This window comes from Salvelinus alpinus, chromosome 35 (assembly GCF_045679555.1).
Source record: "Salvelinus alpinus chromosome 35, SLU_Salpinus.1, whole genome shotgun sequence".
Lineage (NCBI taxonomy): Eukaryota > Metazoa > Chordata > Actinopteri > Salmoniformes > Salmonidae > Salvelinus > Salvelinus alpinus.
This window is the reverse complement of record NC_092120.1, coordinates 2404545-2428966: the sequence shown is the minus strand read 5'-3', so window position 1 is coordinate 2428966 and position 24422 is coordinate 2404545. Positions and strand designations below refer to the sequence as shown.

The window sequence follows — 24422 nt, the reverse complement described above, 5'->3', positions numbered from 1 at the left end:
AGATGAGGTAGTCATTCAAAATTCATGATAAACACTATTATGGCATAAAGTGTGAGTCCATGCAACTTAATTGTTAAGCAAATTTTTACTCCTGGACTTATTTAGGCTTGTCATAACTAAGGGTTTGAATAGTTGACTCAAGATATTCATCTTTAATTCATTTGTAAAAATGTCTAAAAACATAATTAAACTTTGGCATTATGGGGTATTGTGCGTAGGCCAGTGACAGAAAATCTCAATTTAATCCATTTTAAATTCAGGCTGTAACACAAAATTTGGAAAAGTCAAGGGGTGTGAATACTTTCTGAAGGCACTGTATGTCCGATCCATGGGTCATCTATGGTTGCCATAAAGAACCATTCCACAAAGAAAACTTTGAGGCTGAGAAAATAGAATATGATAGTGAGGAAACTTTATACACCTAACAAGTGACAACCCCACATGTCTCAGCTTTCACATGACGAGCAACAAAGTAATAAAAATATACATATACAGTACCAGTCAAAAGTTGACACCTACTCATTCCAGGGTTTAACTTTATTTGTTAACATTTTCTACATTTTAGAATACTAGTGAAAAACTATGAAATAACACATATGGAATCACGTACTAACCAAAAGTGTTAAATCTAAATCTATTTTATATTTGAGATTCTTCAAAGTAGCCACCCTTTGCCTTGATGACAGCTTTGCACACTCTTGGCATTCTCTCAACAAGCTTCATGAGGTAGTCACCTGGAAAGCATTTCCATTAATGGGTGTGTATTGTTAAAAGTTAATTTGTGGAATTTCTTTCCTTCTTAACGCATTTGAGCCAGTTAGGGAAGTGATAAGGTAGGGTGGTATACAGAAGACAGCCCTATTTGGTAAAAGACCAAGTCCATATCATGGCAAGAATAGATCAAAAAAGCAAAGAGAAACAACAGTCCTTCATTACTTTAAGACATGAAGGTCAGTCAATGCGGAGAATTTCAAGAACTTTGAACGTTTATTCAAGTGCAGTCGCAAAAACCATCAGGCGCTATGATGAAACTGGCTCTCATGAGGACCACCACAGGAAAGGAAGACCCAGAGTTACCTCTGCTGCAGAGGGTTAGTTCATTAGAGTTGACAGCCTCAGAAATGAAAGCCCAAATAAATGCTTCACAGAGTTCATGTAACAGACATCAACAGTTCAGAGGAGTCTGTGTGAAATCAGGCATTCATGGTCAAATTGCTGCAAATAAACCACTACTAAAGAACACCAATAAGAAGAAGAGACTTGCTTGGGCCAAGAAACACGAGCAATGGACATTAGAGCGGTGGAAATCTGTCCTTTGGTCTGGAGTACAAATTGGAGATTTTTGGTTCCAACCACTGTCTCTTTGTGAGACGCAGAGTAGGTGAACGGATGATCTCTGCATGTGTAGTTCCCACTGTAACACATGGAGGAGGTGGTGTGGGAGTGCTTTGCTGGTGACACTGCCAGTGATTTATTTAGAATTCAAGGCACACTTAACCAGCATGTCTACCACAGAGTATTCCGCATTCATACACCATGCCATCTGGTTTGAGCTTAGTGGAACTATCATTTGTTTTCAACAGGACAACAACCCAACACACCTCCAAGCTGTGTATGGGCTATTTGACCAATAAGGAGAGTGATGGAGTGCTGCATCAGGTGAACTGGCCTCCACAATCAGCCGACCTCAACCCAATTGAGAAGGTTTGGGATTAGTTGGACCGCAGAGTGAAGGAAAAGCAGCCAACAAGAGCTCAGCATATGTGGGAACTCCAAGACTTTTGGAAAAGCATTCCAGGTTAAGCTGGTTGAGAGAATGCCAAGCATGAGCAAAGCTGTCATCAAGGCAACGGGTGGCTACTGAGAAGAATCTCAAATATAAAATACATTATATTGAACACTTTTTTTGGTTACTACACGACTCTATAGTTGTTATTTCATAGTTCTAATGTCTTCACTATTATTCTACAATGTAGAAAACAGTAAAAATAAAGAAAAACCCTGGAATGAGTAGGTGTGTCCAAAAACTTTTGACTGGTACTCTATGTATGCATGCATGCATGCATGCATGCATGCATGCATGCATGTATGTATGTATGTATGTATGTATGTATGTATGTATGTATGTATGTATGTATGTATGTATGTATGTATGTATGTATGTATGTATGTATGTATGTATGTATGTATGTATGTATGTATGTATGTATGTATGTATGTATGTATGTATGTATGTATGTATACACACACAAATAAATAAAAATACAGTATGTGGCCAGGGCAGGGAGCTAAGGAGAAGTACAGAAAAGTAGGGCTAGGAATTTCCCGGGGCCTCACAATACGATATCACGATACAAAGGTGCCAATACTATATTTATTGCGAATCTATATGTATTGCAATTTGATACTGTGATTTTATTACAATTTGATACTGTGATTTTATTGCGATTCGATGTTCCAAACATATTGCTCAACATGTGTCTGCTGCAGAAGGAAAATACAGAGCCATGAGAACGAGTCTTGATCAGTAGTGGAAATAAGTTCTGAATTGGCTCCCTTTTTGAAAAGATGGGGAACAAGCTATGAAGGAAAAATACTGGAGTTTTGGTGCAGGTAAAGCCAACAAGCGCAAAAATAATATTGCAATATCATCAAAAACAAAATCCAAATATGTAACTGTATGGATTTTTCCCCCCATCACTACAGAAAAGGGGATCTGCTTTCCAGCAATCCTGACCCATACAAATTACCTATACAAATGAATTTGTTTGCACAAGCATCTATTTCTTCTACATCTTTCCACTAGTGACACTTTACTTGCAAAAAAATGTATATATTTCAAAACATTAGCAGTGAGTGAAATAGTTTTTGAAGAGCTAGAAATTTAAATCACCACAATATACCTACATAAGATACACCATCTCTAACCAGTAATGACCATTGTAATGACTGTAGTGCTGCTCGTCTTGGGTTCAGGGCTGTGAGAAACAACTAATACCACACTTAAAAATATATGACCTATATATAAAAAAAAAAGTATGTGGACACCGCTTTAAACATTTGGATGAAATATCCATATCCACACACTGCTGACAGGTGTATTAAAATGAGCACACGGTCATGCAATCTCCATAGACAAACATTGGCAGTAGAATGGCCTTACTGAAGAGCTCAATGACTTTCAACGTGGCACCGTCATAGGATGCCACCTTTCCAACAAGTCAGTTGGTCAAATTTCTGCCCTGCTAGAGCTGCCCCGGTCAACTGTAAGTCCTGTTATTGTGAAGTGGAAACATCTAGGAGCAGCAACGGCTCAGTCACCGAAGTGGTAGGCCACACAAGCTCACAGAATGGGACCGCTGAGTGGTGAAGCGAGTAGCGCGTAAAAAATCATCTGTCCTCGGTTGCACTCACTACCGAGTTCCAAACTGCATCTGGAAGCAATGTCAGCACAAGAACTGTTCGTCGGGAGCATCATGAAATGGGTTTCCATGGCCGAGCAGCTGCACATATGCCTAAGGTCACCATGCGCAATGCCAAGCGTCGGCTGGAGTGGTGTAAAGCTCACCTCCATTGGACTTTGGAGCAGTGGAAACGAGTTTTCTGGAATGATGAATCACGCTTCGCCATCTGGCAGTCCGATGGACAAATCTGGGTTTGGTGGATGCCAGGAGAACGCTACCTGGCCAAATTTATAGTGCCAACTGTAAAGTTTGGTGGAGGAGGAACAATGGTCTGGTGCTCTTTTTCATGTTTCGTGCTAGGCTTCTTGGTTCCAGTGAAGGGAAATCAACGCTACAGCACACAATGACATTCTAGACGATTCTATGCTTCCAACTTTGTGGCAACAGTTTGGAGAAGGCTCTTTCCTGTTTCAGCATGACAATGCCACCTTGCACAAAGCAAGGTCCATAGAGAAATGGTTTGACGAGATCGGTGTGGAAGAACTTGACTGGCCTGCACAGAGTCCTGGTCTCAACCTCATCGAACACTTTTGGGATGAATTGGCTGCGAGCCAGGCCTAATCGCCCAACATCAGTTCCCAACCTCACTAATGCTCTTGTGGCTGAATGGAAGTCAGTCCCCGCAGCATGTTCCGACATCTAGTGGAAAGTCTTCCCAGAGGAGTGGAGGCTGTTATAGCAGCATCCATATTAATGCCCATGATTGTGGAATGAGATGTTCGACAAGCAGGTGTCCACATACTTTTGGTTATGTAGTGAACGTGTTCATCAGAGAACTGCTCTTAACGACACTTGTGTAAGCAAAGGAGCATTTTCTCTTAGACACAACTCATGAAAAGCTTCTGCATGTACTAACTTACTGTGTAACCTGGAAATATATCAATGACAACCAGGATATCTGTGTGGACATCTCCATGACCCAATTCTACAGACTATACCAGCTCTTCTATGTGTAGCTAATGTTTAACTATCACTTCAGTATTTGTTACAGGAAACCTAGAGACAGTCCAAGAACTATGACAATGCATACTGTACACAGCAGGACAGAGAAATGCCAACTTGCAGGCAAGCAGTCCAGAACAGCTGCTATGACAACGACTGAGACAGTGACACAATGCTATGACTAGGATCACAGAGGCAGGGCGCCTATCTCAACAGGACACTCAGGGAAAAGAGACTATATTATTCAGTATACCAGCAAGTATTCAGAATTATTGTTCCTTTCCCTTACAAATATGATATCCCTCATCTTGTCCCTAAAAAGTGCATGTTCTTTCAGGACTTCAACCTCCTGTTTGCTTTTATTTTTTGACTGAGCTCAAAACTATGTAGCATTTCACAACCCTCACTTTTTAATCAACATGACTATGCATGTGTATAAACATCAAAACCAACATTTAGAATAATATCAAAATGCAGTGTGAGGAAGAGGTTTTCCATAGAGGAACCTACCTTCCCCCCCTCTCTAAACTCCTCTGTGCAGCGACTAACTTTCTTCTCAGTAGTCTTCCTCTGTGGGTGAGCAGCAGTGAGGCTGGAGGGGGATTGAGTCAGGACAAGTCTGGGATCCACAGGATATCAGAATACCTGGAAGTTGGGGCAGGCCAGCATTGTCTGGGCTGGGAGTGGGGACTCAATACTAGGTACTGTTACCAGGGGGCCGGGGCCTGCCCTTAGTACAGCAAGGACATGTAATTAGTTTGTGACCACTGAACACTGGAGGTATATGAAATCAATATGGCCGCCCTGACCAGTGAGGGAGATAGGGTACACAGAGCTGACATTAATTAGAGTGATGTGACTTAAACCATGAATGATTGGTTGATACATTTACACTTGTCATGTGTGTCTCTTATCAAAGTTTACACTGTCTTTAAATTAACATACGATGGAGAAATATCCAGACAGTCAAGATGGGGAGGGTCCCTGCTAACTTGGCTACAGGCGTTTCATTCATGTTATCCAGGGCTCATCTGGAAAACAGATGTAATTCTCAATGTGACTTCCCTGGTTAAATAAAGGATATCTTAAAATAACAAATCCTATCGTGTGTTCCTTCCTCCAACACAATTTTTCCTTAAGTCATCAAAAAGACATCGCATTCAAAACTAATTATCTAACTTGAATTATTTATTTAAAATTAATTATGCCCATCCATCCTCAAATTTTATGATAATGAATAATTACCCACCATAAAAAGTTAACTATACAAGTTTAAAATTAGCTGGGATAACCTGAAGGCCAGTGATAAATCAACGTACTTCCTGGAAGTGTTCACTTGTGGTATGTTGTCACTGAAAGTCAATTGGTTTGCCTATATGGACTGAGTTTGACAGGTGGCCCTTATAGAAACCTTGGTGACTGGAATGAAACGTTATGTATGTCTGTAAAATAGATTTTCAAATTAAGTGGCTAACAATGCAAAAGTGACAACAGTGGTGCATGGCGGACTTGGTTACACCGTTGTTCCTAAATGTATAATTTGTATAACAAAACTTACCTCGTATTCAAATCGTGCGGAATTCATTTTCTTCAATTACTTAAGAGTTAAATCCAGTTGGTAGACAGTTCAATCAAACAAAACGATTTAGAAACACGGGACTGTATTCCTCCCTCCCGAGGTCCAAGACGTTTCAAGTCAACGCGGGAGGGAGATTAATGAAATGATGATCAAAAGTAGCAACTGTCCCATTGGTAAAATTCCTTCAATGACTCCTCTGGTTAAAAGTTGTGAAACCTTTGTGGTTGTCGTGGCTGAGGTGTTTGTTTCAGTCAACAATTGTTTCTTGAAACTGACCCTTTCCATCCACACCCACGACATTTAGCCACGCCCACACCTTTGTAAAGGTCCAGAACGCCAGGTGAGATTTGGGCCTGATGTTCAGGAAGTTGCGATTTTACAGAACATTTAAATTAGAAGTAGTTTGTGTAAACAGATGCGGTTCTGTTATATCAGCTCTACATGTAGGTAGGCTACATACATATATATCTTCTCGATATCAACGTTTCATAACAAATAGGTCTACATCACATTTTCATAACTCTGAGAAGAATATTGTGTCAAATTGAAAATTCGCTAATTGAGTATTGAAATGATTGAATACACTGATACCCCACACGTAGAGAACGAGACAATTATCTTACCTTGCGTGCCCCCTAGTGACCAAATACAGAATTTGGATTGGCATAGAATTTTTTTATCGTTCGTATAATGAATGACAGGTCCATTGCTATATGCTTTAACAGCGGTTGCCATCCAATGAATATTGGATTTCCGACACCTACTAGACTGGAGTATAACTCCCTTATACGTTGCAAAAAAATTATAATAATACAAATAAAAATAATACCCTATCATAACACTACACTCACTAAAAATAAATAAATACCATACTCCACTATTTAAATCTATTGTCCTACTTCAGGCCAACAGCCTGAAAGGATGGGACACCACCACGTAATACCCTGTAACTCTTCTGACGTCAAATCTCGCACACCCTAATCGAACTTTCAGTTTCCTAGTTCCGACTAGCACGTGAACGCAGCCTGTTTCGGCACTGCTGTCACTGAATCCGTGACGCATATTATGAAACCGTTCAGGCAGTTCCATAGATAGACCAGTTTCCATCCATTGCCTGCACTTCCCATTCATATCCATTGGGTGTCTCCCTCCACCAAATCAAACCGCAGTTAATCTGAAAATGTTGGCGCTTTGAGGAAAGTCTATTGTACAATACAAGCTCGCAGATGGGCGTTGAGACAAAAAAGCTTCTTTTTTTCTCCACATATTAGCACGGGCTGCGATTGGAGAGAGCAAGTGCGCACGGACGCAGACGCAGGAGATATCGGAGGCAGTCACCGAACAGAATAGAGCTCTTCATAGTAACTGATGTAACTGTATTTGGGAATCAATTCAGAATATAAAGAGAAAACATTCCAATTGAGAAACGGAAGAAGGAGTGAAAATGGGACATTCAGTGTTACCCATATTGATGGTCGTATTGTCCCATTGCGTGTGGGGAAATGTCGAGGTAAGCACCAAGAGTATTATCTTTCATTGTAAATGCTTATCGATATCACTCATGTCATGAATAACAATTCGTATCCTTTTTGCTGACGCGCACCGTTATCTTGGACAGATTTAATTAGCAAGTGAATGCGCACACAGACTGTCAGATGATAGATTACACATCAACAAGAAGGAACGCTCAGTAACCTACCTACGCAGACTAAATGCTACTGTCTAATTAGCTAATTTGTTTTATTGAAATGCAGAAAATATCTGGAGACATTATGGTCATGCCAACCAAGTATTCAAGCCAATACATGCATTTTGTATTAGGATATTTTGTACGTCAGCCTCTCCCCCCCCCTGGTTTGAGAGAGAGAGACCATCTGGGACCTACCCTTGATAAACAAAGAGATAAATGTACTGAACGTCTTCATAGCCTGGGGTGGGGTCATTATTTTTTGTCGGAAACTCAGTTTTTCTTTTGGTCTAATTGGAAAAAAATTAAGAATGCAACATCTCATATTTGTTTTTATCATATCAGTAGGCCATAGACTGGTATATGCTATTATAGGCCTGCAAGCCTTTATTAAAGAATGTACAATCAAGTGCTGTTTGAACATCATAGAGCCATGAATGTAATGGTGGCCTTATACCATCAGTATCCCAGGTAGGGGGGATGTAGAGGAGCCCCACTGACTGACTGCTTTGTCATGACACTGGTGCTAGGAATGCTGAATGAGAGAACACAGTAGGTCTTCCGGCTGCATATTTTTTATTTAACTACACAAGTCAGTTAAGAACACATTCTTATTTACAATGACGGCCTTGGAACAGTGGGTTAACTGCCTTGTTCAGGGGCAGAACGACAGCCCAGGGATTCGATCTAGCAACCTTTTGGTTACTGGCTCAACGCTCTAACCACTAGGCTACCTGCCGCCCCATACAGGGAGAGAGGAGCATCACACCTGCTATTTTAATGAAAATGTACAGTCTTCTCCAGGCTATGTCTTGAATCTGGGACTTGCATAAGATTTATCTGCAATGGAGGCCTGTGCTTAAACCTTTTATTTGCACCACTGTGAATCCAGGGGAAAGCGAGGAAGAAATTCTCTATTGATTGTGAAATGTGGTGCTTTTCATCTTACATCCTTGTTTCTTTTTTTAATGAGAGCAAATTATCTTTCTGTAAGCCTACACCTTAGCCTCCTGCTTTAATATGGGGTCATATTTGATCTTGATCTTATTTGATCCGACTACATGTTGTATAGCAGGATGTAGAATGAACTAAGCCTGAGGCCTGAGCCACTACTAAGCTCCATCTTGTCACTGCACTGAATGAAATTTAAAAATGCAAATGGCTGTTCTCAGAGCCTGCTGAGCTGACCTATCTCCATCTCATGCTTCATATGTTGTAGATAAGAGTCTCTGACAGACAGACTGTTCTGGGGCCAGATCAATGTAATGACCAGGCAGCCATCAGTCACTCAGCCCTCCCACCATACCGCTATCACTGACAGCAGACTTTAATGAGCTCTACCACAGCATAGCACTGCACTCTCCAGACTATGACTCTTCCATTTCCCCCATGGATCACTAGAATAGACCAATTATTTTAGTTTCTCAACTCGAAATCATGACGTTTGAATTGTTAGTACCTTGCTGTGTTACTTGAATGGAGTAATTGCTTTTTTTCTTCTACTGTTTTACCTTTTTATAATAACAGCTCGTGTATCTCAAAGTGCTAACACTTAGACATATCATTTAACCTTGTCCACAGAGGATCAAATCACTCTCTTGGCTAATTGAGAAACCATAGCACATGTGCAGAATTTTCTCTCATCTGGCCGTTCTATGTAGAACACCTGTGAAGGTCTAGACTCCAGACTGATATATGACATCATGGGCCACCCACCACCGAGCTGTGCCAATGTGTCAGAGGTGACTTCCAGGGACCACTAGACCCAGACGCCTCCCCCCCGGAGGCCTTCAGCCCCACAACTAATGAGGGAGGCCAGGCTCCCTGTGGGGGCTCTGGAGTGGAGGGGAGGTATAAAAGGGCAGAGAGGTGGTGCTGGGTGGAAAGCAGGGGAGAGTGGGGCGTGAGCAGTGACTCATGGAGCCTCAGCTGGAGTTACAGTGCAGGTCAAGCTCACTTTCCACCTGGGAATATAAATCTGAGTTGTTCCCTCTCTTTGTTACTGTTGCATTGTAAGGGTGTAGGTAGACTAGAGGATGTTCTCTATGCTCTATGTTCCTCTGTAAGAACTAGCTCACATACATCATCTCACTCTATCTATCCATATACTGTCTACCAACGGTACATTATGCCCTTGGAAAGTATTATAAATCCCAATCTCCAGTCAGTAGAAAGCATGTAATCATCATAGTGTGGTGTGTAAGGATTCATTCTGAAGATGTTAAGAGGATTAGCATGTGTATTTATTAACCATCGGCGCTGGTTGCTCACAGTGCGTTTTATTAGCCATAAACCTGTACCTTTCATTGTGGAATTATTCCAGCCATGTAAGAGCATTACTGGGATTACTGCTGTATGCTGAGGAACCATGCTTAGGTTTACACAAGGAGACCTGCAGATATGTGAAGGTTTACAGTCCAGATTACACTTTGAAGAGGCTGGCTTGCTGGTTTAACACCCTGGTATTAGCTGTGTTAAAGATGGTTCTTGAATTTTTGTTCGCCTTTTCCGTGGTAAAGGTTGAAATTGGGCAATTTTGCGTTGCGAACTGTTGTCTGTATAATGTAATGGCTTTAGGGTGCAGTACAAATGGTGTTTGTTTACACAGAACGAAATGTAAGAGAACGAAGGCATTAGAGAGTTTCAAAGCACAAGGGCAAAGTCAACATTTACCTATCTGAAACACAACCATAATGCAATGTGTTCTTCTGCTCTCTGTCCTTGTTCTCCATTTTGTTGCTGTTCACATACTGTGTGTTCTTACTGTGTATTGTGTTAAAAGCAGGGACCAGTGCATTGTAGAATTTTTTTAATTTTTAATTACTGTTTACTTCACATCAGTGTCCATGAAGCTGACACAGTAGCATGACACTCCTAGCATGATACTTTTACAGTTTATCTATACTGTCCTATGTGTCTTAACCTCAGCCACCTTGGATGCAATGACATGTGCCACTTGCAGTGCTGAGAGTATTTAGTTGATTGACAACCTAGCATAGATCTTGCCTGACGACTCAAACTGAATTCTTCATTTGCTACATACTTCAGTTTGAGACTGCAATCATTGAAGTAATTTGTGGTGACATCAAAATGAGGGGTGTTGTACAAAGCAATCAGCGATTGGATCATCTCTAACCAATCAGAGTACCAAAGGCAATGATGAATTTTCAAAACGTCGCTTTACCCACGTGTGTTTTGGCTCTGGCCCAACCCTGGATTGCTGATGGATTGGCCATTGAAAGGCTTTGAAGCCACCGGTCAGCCATATTGGCACTTCCCAGTAGGAGCAGTCCTCCATAGGAATTAATGGAATTCTACAGAATTTCAATACAATTTTTCAAGGACAAAATTACATGTATTTCATTATTTTTTGTTGATGTAGTGTGGACAGTAACATCATTTGAAAAAAAATGGAATTTAAGGAATTTTTATACATTTTCATTTGAAATGTTTTATGTTTAGCTCACATAATCTAATTTAAAAGTATACATTAGGGTGTCTGCATCAAGGTGTCTGTAGACATTAATAAATGCATTTATATTGCTTCCAAAATATTTCTTTATAATGGTTGGGGAGTGCCGGGGGCACGGTGGGCAACGGGGCCAGTGGAGGCAGGCGCGCCGCCGGGTGGGGTCCCCCGGGGGCCGGTGGGCCCAAGGCGCCGGAGGCGCGCAGCTGGGCGGCCCCCTATCAGTCATATAGTGTGTGTGTATATATAAATCCTTGGGCCCAACCCATTGGTTTCTGGGACCAATCAGACTGTCTAGAATGACCAATCAGACGATCTAGAACATTCTAGTGTTTGCATTCTAGAAATTGTAGGGGAGGTACTCCGATCCAGACTCATTGCAGAGAAGAAACTAATGTCTGTGGGCGTGGCATAGCGTTTAGCCGGAGCAGAGTTTTGGTAGCCAGGGAAGCAGAGGTCACCTTCCCTACAATAACACAGCGTGTGTCATGACTCCGACAGAAAATAACTGCTATAAAAAGATGACATTGATGATCTTAAACATTCTGTTTATAACAGCACTTCAGCCTCATGCTACTTCCACCTGCCTGAAAATGGAAAGATGGCAATGATGAAGATGAACGTTTCCTCAAAGACATGTTTTTTATCAAGCTGAAGTGTCAGAGTCAAGTGATGTATTAATGATGAGGAATGAGCAGGTTTTGTTATCTGCCAATGCATATATTTGAGTACAGTACAGGCCTCCCGAATGGTGCAGTGGTCTAAGTCACTGCATCGCAGTTGCTAGCTGTGCCACTAGAGATCCTGGATCGAGTCCAGGCTCTGTCGCGGCCGGGAGACCCATGGGGCGGCGCACAATTTGGCCCAGCGTCGTCCGGGTTAGGGGAGAGTTTGGCCGGCAGGGATGTCCTTGTCCCATCACAAACTAGCGGCTCCTGTGGCGGGCCGGGCGCATGCACACTGACGCAGTCGCCAGGTGTACGGTGTTTCCTCTGACACATTGGTGCGCCTGGGTTCCTGATTAAGCGGGCATTGTGTCAAGAAGCAGTGCTGCTTGGTTGGGTCGTGTTTCGGAGGACGCATGGCTCTCGACCTTCGCCTCTCCCGAGTCTGTACGGGAGTTGCAGCGATGAGACAAGACTAACTACCAATTGGATACCACGAAAAAGGGGTAAAAGTAAAAAAAATAATAACAAAAAAAAAGAGTACAGTAAACCGCAAGCTTTGGGGGAAATGCACAGCTCTGTGTTTATCAAGATAAATTACTGCAGAGAAGGCCGCTGGAACCCAGGGAGACCAGAGAAGCTAATGGCCATTGGTAGATCCATGAAACACAGCTCTCCAGGTCACATATGCCCTCCAATTTATGAGGGCAGGAGAGAGGAAGGCGGAGAAAGATAGTGGGGTATGTTTAGAAGAGGAGGAGGAAGAAGATTAAACGGATACAGGGAGTTGCTAAATTGCTGCGCATGTTCCCCCTTCAGCATTTTCAGGCCTTGTGTTGGAAACACAGAAGCTCACCCCTCCACTCCCCCTGCCTGTGACTGCAGTGCTATGGATATGTAGAAACAGTTACAGGATACTAGCATCTCTCTCTTTCTCTTTCTCTCTCTGTGTCTGTCTGTATTTCTTTCTCGTTTAATTAATTTTCGAGGAAGGAGATAATGGTTTCATTAATGGTTTCCCTTGTGCTTTGCTCTGTCGTGTGCCTGTGCTTTAGGACATGAAATGTACCCATTTTATTGGATCCCATCTTTCCTCTCCTCTCTTTATTGTGCTCTTTCCAAGCGTTTGAAGTGATAAGCACATAACAAGGACCTGATCCAAAATCTTGCACAGTCAGTGTGAAATTAAACCCGGGCACAATGAAAGGAAAGGCATAAGATAAAAGAATTGCTGTAAATGTGCCTCAGCAATTAAGCCATTACCGGAGGTGACAGCTAAATGAAAAGATGTTACGTGGGCCATTTAATGAGCGGTCTGGGTTATTCGTGCCATGACAGACATTCAAGGAAGTGCATGGTATCACGAAGTACGAAAGGCCATCGGGAGTCTCATGCAAATTCAACAGCTAGGGAGAGTTGAGAGAGTGCATCACAAAGGGGAACTAAGATTCCCTAAAACTGTGTTGTGCATGTTTAGGAGTTAGGGGAGAGAGGGAGTGTGAGGCATATACAGTACATCCATAGCCACTCTGATCACGTCTGGCTCCAGTGCCTGCGTGCATGTCAGAACTTCTGGCAGGCTGGAGATATCACTCCAATCCAAGGTCCCCCATCCCAAAGGCTAGGCCTGGTAAGCCTAATTGGCTAAATTTCTGCTGTAAAAAGTTGAAGTGAAAGGGTGCTGTGGGTCTGGCTTGTCCCTGCCGAAGCCAGCAGGAGGTTTCAGAAGAGCCGCCCGCGAGACATCTGCAGTGTAGTGATAACATTTGTCCTCCGTGTTTGGGAGGAGAGAGAGAGCGTGTCCTCCATTAGTCAGAGAGAGTGGGGGAGGCTAGATAGAGGAGACAGTTTACTGAGAGAGAGCGGCGATATAGGCTTGGTGGGTAGGAGGGCAGTAGAGGGCACGTTGTTGGTGCTAAGAGAAACTCTAAACCCACAGGCTCTCTTGTGTCTGGAAAAGCAGAGATTCATCTCTGTCATGTACTGTATATGTATTCACAGGTGACCCAGGGAAAGTGGAGGAAGTACACTGCCTGCAGGCCATAGCACTGAGCCTAGTCATTACCCATGCACACACATGCACACACATGCACACACATGCACACACATGCACACACATGCACACACATGCACACACATGCACACACATGCAGAGAGCCAGTGAAGAGGAGGGCGTGGCGGGGCTGGACTGCAACAGGACGTCTCCATAATGGCACTGGGACGCATGGATAGCTTTGTGGAGGCTGGCCTGGCTGACAGGGAGTGGTGGGGAGGAGGCTGGCGTGGCTGACAGGGAGTGGTGGGGAGGAGGCTGGCCTGGCTGACAGGGAGTGGTGGGGAAGAGGCTGTCCTGGCTGACATGTAGTGGTGGGGAGGATTTCAGAGGGTCTGATGAGGCTGATCAGCAGTGCACTAACATTCCACACACCGTTGGATGGATGGAGTGGATTCGCATAGAGGGAGATGTCTCGATCATTGTCAGTGCCCTGCTCTCTGCCATCTCTAGCAGCAGAGGGATGCAGCTTGGCACAGCGGTAGCGAGGGCAAACCCAGCAGCTGGTGGCAGGGACTGAAGTGAGGTGGTGTGCAGTGGGCTAGCTAGTGGCTCATTTCCTCTCTATGCTCACATGAATACAAAAGGTGCAGTGGGTACACAATGCACCTCAATGACACACACACCTCCACACGCATTGACGGACAAACAGCCCAGACACACGCAGGGTACACCAACACACACACACACTCACTGCTTTAAAAAGATGGCACGCTGCGGCAGCTGCATCAATTATTGACGGCCTTGGAAAGGTCTGGGCTCTTGCTTGTTGGATTGGGGACTGGCACTCTTGTCACGCACTCACTCCTCCCCAGAACCCACCCCAACCCCATCCCTCCCTCCCTCCATCCTCCCCTTCCAGCCTCAGAGTGGATCCTGACTGTACACCAGCTCTTCTCTTTCTACACGTACACTGTTTGCTCTTGAGATATTCATCCTCCACTCTCTGTGCTCTCTCTCTCTCTCTCCTCCTGTCCTCTTTCTCTTTTTCTCTCTCCTCTACCTCTCTCCTCTATCTTTATCTCTGTTCTCTCTCTCAACACACAGACACTCTGTCTCCATCTCCCTTGTCGTCCATCATCACCCAACCTCATCAGAACTGCTGCTCGCCTGAGTGTATATTTTTCATACCTCCGAGACAATATCCTCCACATACAGTATGTTCTCACAGCAGATATCGCTAACTGCACTCAATTGCCATAGCACATATTTTTACACCGACAAAGGAGTGAGTTAACAGATATCATCTTACTGATTTGCCATGAAGTAATGTATGTACCAAGGATACCATGGTTGTAAACATTTTGTAGTGACCTTAGTACAACACCTAGCAACCTTGTCAAGAGGTTCAGACCTCCTCAGGTAATGGCTAAATTGACAGACGTAGGGACCTGTGTTCGATATCAGCTAATGAAAAGTCTTAGGTATTTTATCTGTGACAATAGGACTCCGACAGAGACGGGTCAATATTTCATCCATCCCCCAGCTCACCATGGTCAAGGCCACGCTCTCTCTGCTGCACACATCAGCCAATATTCACGCTAGTTCCACAAACAAATTGGATATTTTGCATGAGTCCACTTCTGTCTGCAAAAAAATACATTCATAAAGGACAAGAGGCTGAAATGGAGGTGGAGGTTTCCAGGCCTGGACATAGAGGGTTCATTTTACAGTTCGTCTGAATGATTCAACCGTTCTTCACCCCCATCTGACAGTCTACATGATGGCCTGAGGAAATGAGATAATACTAATGTTTAATCTACTGAGGGACTGGAGCGCAGACAGACCAGCAGACTGTACCCTGCAGCACATTATCTCACCAGAGTGGCACAGGCTGAAATAACACATAGAGACAGGACATGCAGTTACACTCCAGCAGGTATATTTCACTGGTCATCCCCAAAGCCAGCGCTTACTTTGGCCGCCTTTCCTTCCAGTTCTCTGCTGCCAATGACTAGAACGAATTGCAAAAATAACTGAAGCTGGAGTCTTGTATCTCCCTCTCTAACTTTAAGCATCAGCTGTCAGAGCAGCTTACCGATCACTGTACCTGTCCACAGCCAATCTGTAAATAGCACACCCAACTATCTCATCCCCATATTGTTATTTATCCTCTTGCTCTTTTGCACCCCAGTATCTCTACTTGCACATCATCTATCTCTCCAGTGTTAATGCTAAATTGTAATTATTTCACCTCTATGGCCTATTTATTGCCTTACCTCCCTACTCTTCTACATTTGCACACACTGTACATAGATTTTTCTATTGTGTTATTGACTGTACGTTTGTTTATCCCATGTGTAACTCTGTTTTGTTTGTGTCGCACTGCTTTGCTTTATCTTGGCCAGGTCGCAGTTGTAAATGAGAACCTGTTCTCAACTGGCCTAACTAGTTAAATAAAGGTGAAATAAACACACACAGACCGGGGCAGTACAAGACATGACATGTTATCCAGGCATTGTTTCATAACATTATTCCCGGCCTGTTATCCGCAGTGCCTATTTTTCGATCTTGCGTCACGACAAGATGCCAGCCCTCAAACCATTTCTTTAACTGTGATTTAAAGAGGGGGGAATAGCAGGAAAGCAATAACACAATGCAGTGTTCATATAAAGAGGCCCCGAGCTGTGTCTGGGAGTGACAGGCTCCAGACAGATGACAGATTGAGTGGAGAGATGGTGTCAAGCCTCTCACAGTGATCGTTGAAGCCCTACAGCATGTAACATGGTGATATGTAGCCTTGTCTAAATTGCATAGCCTACTGGTTAAGGACTAGTGCATGTAGGGTTGTGTGGAGCCTTATCTGAATTGTGTAGTGTACTAGATTTTGTATGGTTGACCTTTATGATATTATTATTGTGCTATTATCATGTGGTGAAGTGTTAGGTCCACAACAGGGTGAGTCACCTGCAGTCAGTTCATACATGGTGATAGGGGTGGCAGTGTGTATTCCATGATAATGACTGTGTCAAAGAATTGTACATGTCAAGGCTCTGGTGTTGAGTCATACAAGACTGTGTGTGTCATATCACAGCAGCTGTCAGTAGAACAGATTCAGACTTGAAGATCGAAGGCGAGGATGATACAAAAATAAGGAAAGAGAGGCACAGTCTGTTCTGAAGCAAGATGCGTCGTCATTCCACAGTGCCCCGAGGCAGTGGGAACAGAAGGGATGTTGACACAAGATAAGGGATTGGGTAATCTAATGGTTCATCAGGAGTGGCTCTGACCAGTGGCTCACGTTTGGGAAGAGCAGGGTGATTAGCCCGGGGAAGAAGAAATATATCTGATTTGATTTGAGGCTCAGCAAATCAGACTGTTATGAGTTTGTTTGTTTATCAGTAGTGTTGGTAAAACAGGAGCTCTAAACAGATCTATCTTCCACTCTGTTAGTGTCCTCTACTACTCATTAGTCTGGACCTGAGGCCTGAATCATTGATGTGAATCCTATTAACATGACTCTCTAGCCATGCAGAACTCTGATAGGCTGTTTGGATGTGATGTTTCTGTTTGGTGATACATTTTAGTTAGTCAATTACATTTAATTATTTAAATTATTTTGATGTGTCAATTGTTTCTAGTAATTTGTAAAGGAGGTGCTCTTAAGATGGAGATTTCAGAGAGGAGGCAGATAAGTTGTAGCAGTGCAATGTCCAGGGGGACGACTTTTGTTTAATGTGCAGGAGAGTGGGTGGCAAACTCTACACTGTATATATGTATACAACAAAAAGGACGATGACTAAGACTGCTACCATAAACTGGGGAAAACAAAGTAAATCAAATAATACATTAAACTCAAATAACGCAAGGCCTCAATCATGCCTGAACCAGCAGTATGTCAGCCTTACCCCTGTCTGCAAGAGACAGAAATGACATGGCTTAAATAGTACCTGGGATATCCTCCCACCGGGAACATACCAATATTGACCAATCAAATATCACTGGCATGAAATAAAGACACAGAATTACCAATAAGCATGTGTAGGCATTTACATGGACATTTTATAAATGCACACTCTCCAATAACAGGTTAGCAAGAAACATAAAGCATACCATCGCCCGGGGTAAGCAGTCATAATATCATGCACGAACTGACACCAGCTCCGTGACAGAATTCTTGAAAACATTTTGTCCGACGTCGTCTTTCCCAACAAATGCATACTCGGGCCTCCCGAGTGGCGCAGTGGTCTGAGGCACTGCATCTCAGTGCTAGCTGTGCCACTAGAGATTCTGGGTTCGAGTCCAGGCTCTGTCGCAGCCGGCCGCGACCGGGAGACCCATGAGGCGGTGCACAATTGGCCCAGCGTCGTCCGGGTTAGGGGAGGGTTTGGCCGGCAGGGATATCCCATCGCGATATCCCACCTTGTCCCATCGCGCACTAGCGACTCCTGTGGCGGGCCGGGCGCAGTGCACGCTGACACGGTCGCCAGGTGTACAGTGTTTCCTCTGACACATTGGTGCGGCTGGCTTCCGGGTTAAATGGGCATTGTGTCAAGAAGCAGTGCAGCTTGGTTGGGTTGTGTTTCGGAGGACGCATGGCTCTCAACCTTCGCCTCTCCCAAGTCTGTACGGGAGTTGCAGCGATGAGACAAGACTAACTACCAATTGGATACCACGAAATTGGGGAGAAAAAAGGGGTGAAAATACAAAAAAATAATAAAATAAAGAAATTATGCATAATCCCACGTTGACGGGCAATTGAATGGATGTGTAAACTAAACAACAACCAGCTGGCAATGCTAAACATGCCGAACCAACCATTCCTCCAGCCATCAGTGACCTACTGAAGCCATATCACTGAGGAAACATGGAGACAAAATTATCAGACAGACAGTGAGAGCGAGCGAAAGAGAGAGACCAAGTGGCGTGTTTGAAATTCTGCAGGGAGCCAGTTGCTACGGTAACAGGGAAGGTAGCCAGCTCCGGTGGGAGGTGTTTCCACGGCAACGGGTCTGTGACCAAGTGATGCTGCTGAGAGGGAGAAAGAGAAGAACGGGGTGAGGGGGGGGTGGAAAATGTATGCGTAAGTGTGTGATGGGAGAGAGAGGGGATGATAAATGAAATGAGAGGAGGAGAGGAAGCTGATGGAAACGTGTGAGTGTGTCATCGAGGTGTGCCGTGATGCGTGTTCCATTAATTAGTACTTTTAGCGGAGCATCCGCTCCTCATGGAAATTTCCTACCCTCACTTCACAGAGAGAGAGGGTTAAAATAGAGACCGACAGAAGGGGTGAGAGGGACTGTGTGAGAGCTGGGATACCCTGGGGCCTCTTTTATAAACCGGGCGTAAGTACAAAATATACCCCACAATGTGCGTGTGCCAGTTTTCACGCAAAGGTTTGTATTTATAAAAAATTACTTGGCATGAGAATGGGCTCATCTCCCTGCAATCTTTAGACCAGGGCTCTCCAACCCTGTTCCTGGAGAGCTACTGTCCTGTAGGTTTTCAGTCCAACCCTAATCTAGCTCACCTGATTCTAATAATTAGCTGGTTTATAAACTGAATCGGGTTAGTTATAACTGGGTTTGGAGTGAAAACCTACAGGAGAGTAGCTCTCCAAGAACAGGGTTGGAGGGCCCAGCTTTCGACCATGTGTATGCACATTGGCTAGTGGTTGAAATGTTGTACTGAACGCTGACAAATAAGTATTTTGTGCTAATGGGGGATATGATAAAGCTTATTCATAAATTAAAAAACGAAATACAGGAAAACATAACAATGCAGCCATTTGCCATTAGTGAGAAGTTAAAATCTGTTTTTTATTTTTTAAATCTGAAATAGACATAGGAATCTTATAATTAGACATGGGAAATAGATTCCTATGTTTTTTATATTTTTTTATAGCCATTGCAGAGTATAATGTAATCCTCACCTTTTCTGTCTGTGATGTGTTCATATTGCTGAAGGAGCCAACAAATGACCACGTACATCTCTCATTTAATTGGATCTAGTAGCCTAGTAAATAGATAGGTTAAATGTATTTAAACTTTTGCAATATCGTAGGCAGCGCTGTTTGTATTATCGGTATACAGTCGAATTTAACAGCTGATCTTTTATGTTGGAGTAGACCTACGTATCAAATTCCATGTTTTTGTCACGTGCACAAGTACAGTGCAATAAAATGCAAATGAATTACTTAAAAATCATACAATGTGATTTTCTGGATGTTTGTTTTAGATTCCATCTCTCACAGTTGAAGTGTACCTATGATAAAAATGACAGACCTCTACATGCTTTGTAAGTAGGAAACACTGCCGATTTTGCAGGTTATCAAATACTTGTTCTCCCCACTGTATTTAGGTTGGGGGGAAAGTGTGTATATATAGACTCTACCGGTTTAAAGTTTTAGAACACAAGGGTTTTTCTTTATTTTGACTTTTTTACATTCTACATATATTGTTGTCACTGGTGTAGGCAGGAGGCAGTCGCAGGTTCAGAACTACTGCGTTTATTTAAGCACCATAGATCAAAGCGGGACGAAACCCAAACGCTGTTGTGCTCAAAACATATCTTCATAAACAAAAGGCACAGGGCGAACCCAAAGTACAAAATATAAAGTACTCAGGAAATAGCACGAGAGATTCCTCTCAGGAAAACAAGTAACATTTGCAACGACCGACAAAGACAAATAGCAGAGGGAGTGTATACAGTGATAGAGTGGGGATTGGAGCCAGGTGTGCGTAATGATGACGAGACAAGTCCGGGGTTGATGAGTGAAGGGCGTTTGCCAGTAGTAGGTTCGGCAGCAGTTAGAAGGCCGGTGACGCCGAACGCCTGAGCTGGACAGGGGGGGGCAGCCAAAGCGAAGGCTGGTGTGACAAGAATCTTTAAAGTAGCCACCCTTTGCCTTGATAACAGCTTTGCACACTCTTGGCATTTTCTCAACCAGCTTCACCTGGAATGCTTTTCCAACAGACTTGAAGGAGTTCCCACATATGCTGAGCACTTGTTGGCTGCTTTTCCTTCTCATTGCGGTCCAACTCATCCCAAACCATCTCAATTGTGTTGAGGTTGGGGGATTGTGGATGTCAAGTCATCTGATGCAGCACTCCATCACTCTCCTTCTTGGTAAAATAGTCCTTACACAGCCTGAAGGTGTGTTTTGGGTCATTGTCCTGTTGAAAAACAAATGATAGTCCCACTAAGCGCAAACTAGATGGGATGGCGTATCGCTGCAGTAATCTGTGGTAGCCATGCTGGTTAAGTGTGCCTTGAATTCTAAATAAATCAGACAGTGTCACCAGCAAAGCACCCCCACACCATCACACCACCTCCTCCATGCTTCATGGTGGGAACCACATATGCATAGATCATCCTTTCACCTACTCTGCGTCTCACAAAGACACGGCGGTTGGAACCAAAAATCTCCCATTTGGACTCATCAGACCAAAGGACAGATTTCCATGTGTCTAATGTCCATTGCTCGTATTTCTTGGCCCCAGCAAGTCTCTTATTATTATTAGTGTCCTTTAGAGTGGTTTCTTTGCAGCAATTCGACCACGAAGGCCTGATTCACGCAGTCTCCTTTGAACAGCTGATGTTGAGATGTGTCTGTTACTTGAACTCTGAAGCATTTATTTGGGCTTTAATATCTGAGGCTGGCAACTCTAATGAACTTATCCTCTGCAGCAGAGGTAACACTAGGTTTTCCTTTCCTGTGGCGGTCCTCGTTTGCGCTAGTTTCATCATAGAGCTTGATGCTTTTTGCGACTGCACTTGAAACTTTCAAAGTGCTTGACATTTTCACCAAGTCCATATTATGGCAATAACAGCTCAAATAAGCATAGAGAAATGACAGTCCATCATTACTTTAAAACATGAAGGCCAGTCAATCCAGACTGGCCTTCATGTTTTAAAGTAATGATGGACTGTCATTTCTCTATGCTTATTTGAGCTGTTATTGCCATAATATGGACTTGGTGTTTTACCAAATAGGGCTATCTTCTGTGTACCACCCCTACTTAGTCACAACACAACTGATTGGCTCAAACGCATTAAGAAAGAAAGAAATTCCACAAATTAACTTTTAATAAGGCACAGCTGTTAATTGAAATGCATTCCAGGTGACTAACTCATGAAGCTGGTTGACAGAATGCCAAGAGTGTGCAAAGCTGTCATCAAAGCAAAGGGTTGCTACTTTGAAGAATGAAAATACTTTTTATATTTAACACTTTTTTTGGTTACTACATGATTCCATATGTGTTATTTTATAGTTTTAACGTCTTCACTGTTATTCTACAATGTAGAAAATAGTAAAAAAATAAAGTATAACCGTGGAACAAGTAGGTGTGTCTAAACATTTGACTGGTACTGTATATAAACCTTCTGCGGACAGGTCCATGACAATTTGCCATTTTTTTCTCATTCAGAAACTGACAGTCCTTTTCCAGATACAGCATAAATTACTGCTAAAGATGAAAACATTCTGCCAACACCATAAATAGACCAGTAGCTTATGTAAAATCGATGACCGTAGGGTAGGCTACAGTATTGCTGTGCGATAGGAGCGCGATATCATTGCCTATTTAATCTCAGAGCCTATACCAAGGCAGGGTAAAAACCCAATAATCTATTGATGAACTAAATATTGAACAACAATTTGTCTTTTCTATGCGGTGGCCTAATGCCAATAGTTCCAATTTATACGGTAAATAAAGGGTGTTATTTTCACCATGAAAGGTGAATGGAGGCGTTTTCCAGGCGTTTTAATGCTCGTTCATGTGCACACAGTTTTATGACCGGTCTGATTCATAACAGGAAACATGCGTATGTATGGCGTGTGCCAAGTTTATAAATCCCAGAAATGTCTGAAATTTACGTAACGGTTATAAATGAGGCCCCTGGTCACCTCAGTGGAGCACAGTAGAGACCCCAGCCTCCCCACAGCTCTCTCCACAGCTCTCTCCCAGGCAGCACCAGCTGCTCTGCCTCCTGTCCATTAAAAGCACATTAGCAGCTCCTTTATTATCATGAACAATGTGCCAAACATGCTGGGGTGGCGGGGACAGGAGAGACATGGGGAGAGGGGGATGTTGTGTGCACTCACTCACTAGGTGTTGGGGCCAGACCTCAGGGCTTGGAGCCCCCCCCCCCCCCCCCCCACTGGGGAGTGTGAATGTAATATGTGAGCGTTCAAATAATACAATAAAATGTCAGAATGGACCGGGACAATAGGTCAAATCTGTGAGGTGTGTGGGCTTCACAGCGTGTAATTGCTGTGGGCTTCACAGTGTGTGTATTGCTTTTGTGTGTGTCTGTGAGTGTGGGAATGTGCGTGTGTGCCTTTGTGGAGTGATATCAGCGGAGGCGGTTAAAATAATCTCTCATTTTAACCACCTCCGCCATCCATCAGTTCACTCACACAATATCTAATTTCAAAGTCTTATTTCAATATCAAGCATCTGCCATACAGGCACCCTGGAGAACTGTGGGGGCATGCATTAGTGTGAGGGAGAGGGGGGAGATAAAGATGGGTGGAGGGAGAGAGAGAGAAAAGGGGAGAAGTGAAGGAGAGCGGGATGAGTCCCACAGTTAAAAATGTGTAGTTGTAGTCTTCAGCTGAATCTCATATAGGATCAAATAAATTAGGTGCATGCACTGCTCATGTTACCACGCTTTCTCCTCCCCCTCTCTCTCTCTCTCTCTCACCCTCCCTCTCTGAGACACTCCTCCAATTTTAACTACCTTTCCTGTAGGAGTCAGTCTGTGTGTTTGTGGCAGGTTTGAGAGATCAAGCGGAGGAATATTCCAAAGCCACCGCTATCTTTTAAATATGCACACATACCACAGGCCCACGGGACCCCCCGCACCAAGTAGCTCTGCTGAGGAAAACCTCCTGCATACAGAGTAGGATGTAGAGAACTACTCAGAAAGCCATTTACAGAGAAAGTATGCGGGTAGTGAAGGGGAGAAAATGACACGCATATCCATTTTAAGAGAGACAGAGCAGAACCTCTATATGGGTCTTTTTGAAGAACGTTTTGTTAATAATGAAAACGAGAATCCATTTTTGAATAAAGTCCTTAAGTGGTATCGATATATTGATGACATTTTTTGTATATGGGTAGGAACTGAAGAAGAACTGTCAGATTTTATGGCACTACTCAATGACATTGACCCCAATCTCAAATTCACTATTGAACGTGACACTAAACGTGTTCACTATCTCGATATGTGGATTGAGAAATCAAATGGAACCTTGTTTACAAGTCTATATAGAAAAGAAACGGACAGAAATACTCTATTACAGGGTGACAGCTTCCACCCTGAGCCATTAAAAAGAGGACTTCCAAGAAGCCAATTTTTTAGACTGCGCCGTATATGCCACTCCACAGATGATTATCTAGAAAAAGCAGCGGAGATGCGCATGAGGTTTCTAAAAAGAGGCTATTCGTCACAATGTGTGGATGAAGCTCATAACTTGGCATTGGAAAAAACACGAGATGAACTGCTACAAAAAAGACCCGCTAAAGCTACAGAACACTCCGTAATGTTCACAACTACATATACTTTGAATTCGCGAAAAGTGGGAGAGGTAGTCAAGAAACACTGGCATATTTTATC

General features: G+C 43.3%; 2 protein-coding genes across 3 annotated transcripts in view; one reads left to right on the top strand and one right to left on the bottom strand.

Moving 5' to 3' along the window:
• Positions 1–6309, bottom strand: part of LOC139563945 (suppressor of tumorigenicity 14 protein homolog) — a 36475-nt gene extending 30166 nt beyond the window's left edge. The window contains exon 1 of the mRNA XM_071383001.1: positions 5965–6309. Within this exon, the coding sequence (XP_071239102.1) occupies positions 5965–5991 (27 nt within the window). The 5' untranslated portion in view covers positions 5992–6309. The remainder of the gene's footprint in view (positions 1–5964) is intronic.
• A 934-nt stretch (positions 6310–7243) lies between these two features.
• LOC139563948 (amyloid beta precursor like protein 1-like) overlaps positions 7244–24422 on the top strand; it is a 55045-nt gene continuing 37866 nt past the window's right edge. For both annotated transcript variants that reach the window (XM_071383022.1, XM_071383023.1), the window contains exon 1: positions 7244–7495. In XM_071383022.1, coding sequence (XP_071239123.1) covers positions 7430–7495 — 66 coding nt within the window. In that variant the 5' untranslated portion in view covers positions 7244–7429. The remainder of the gene's footprint in view (positions 7496–24422) is intronic.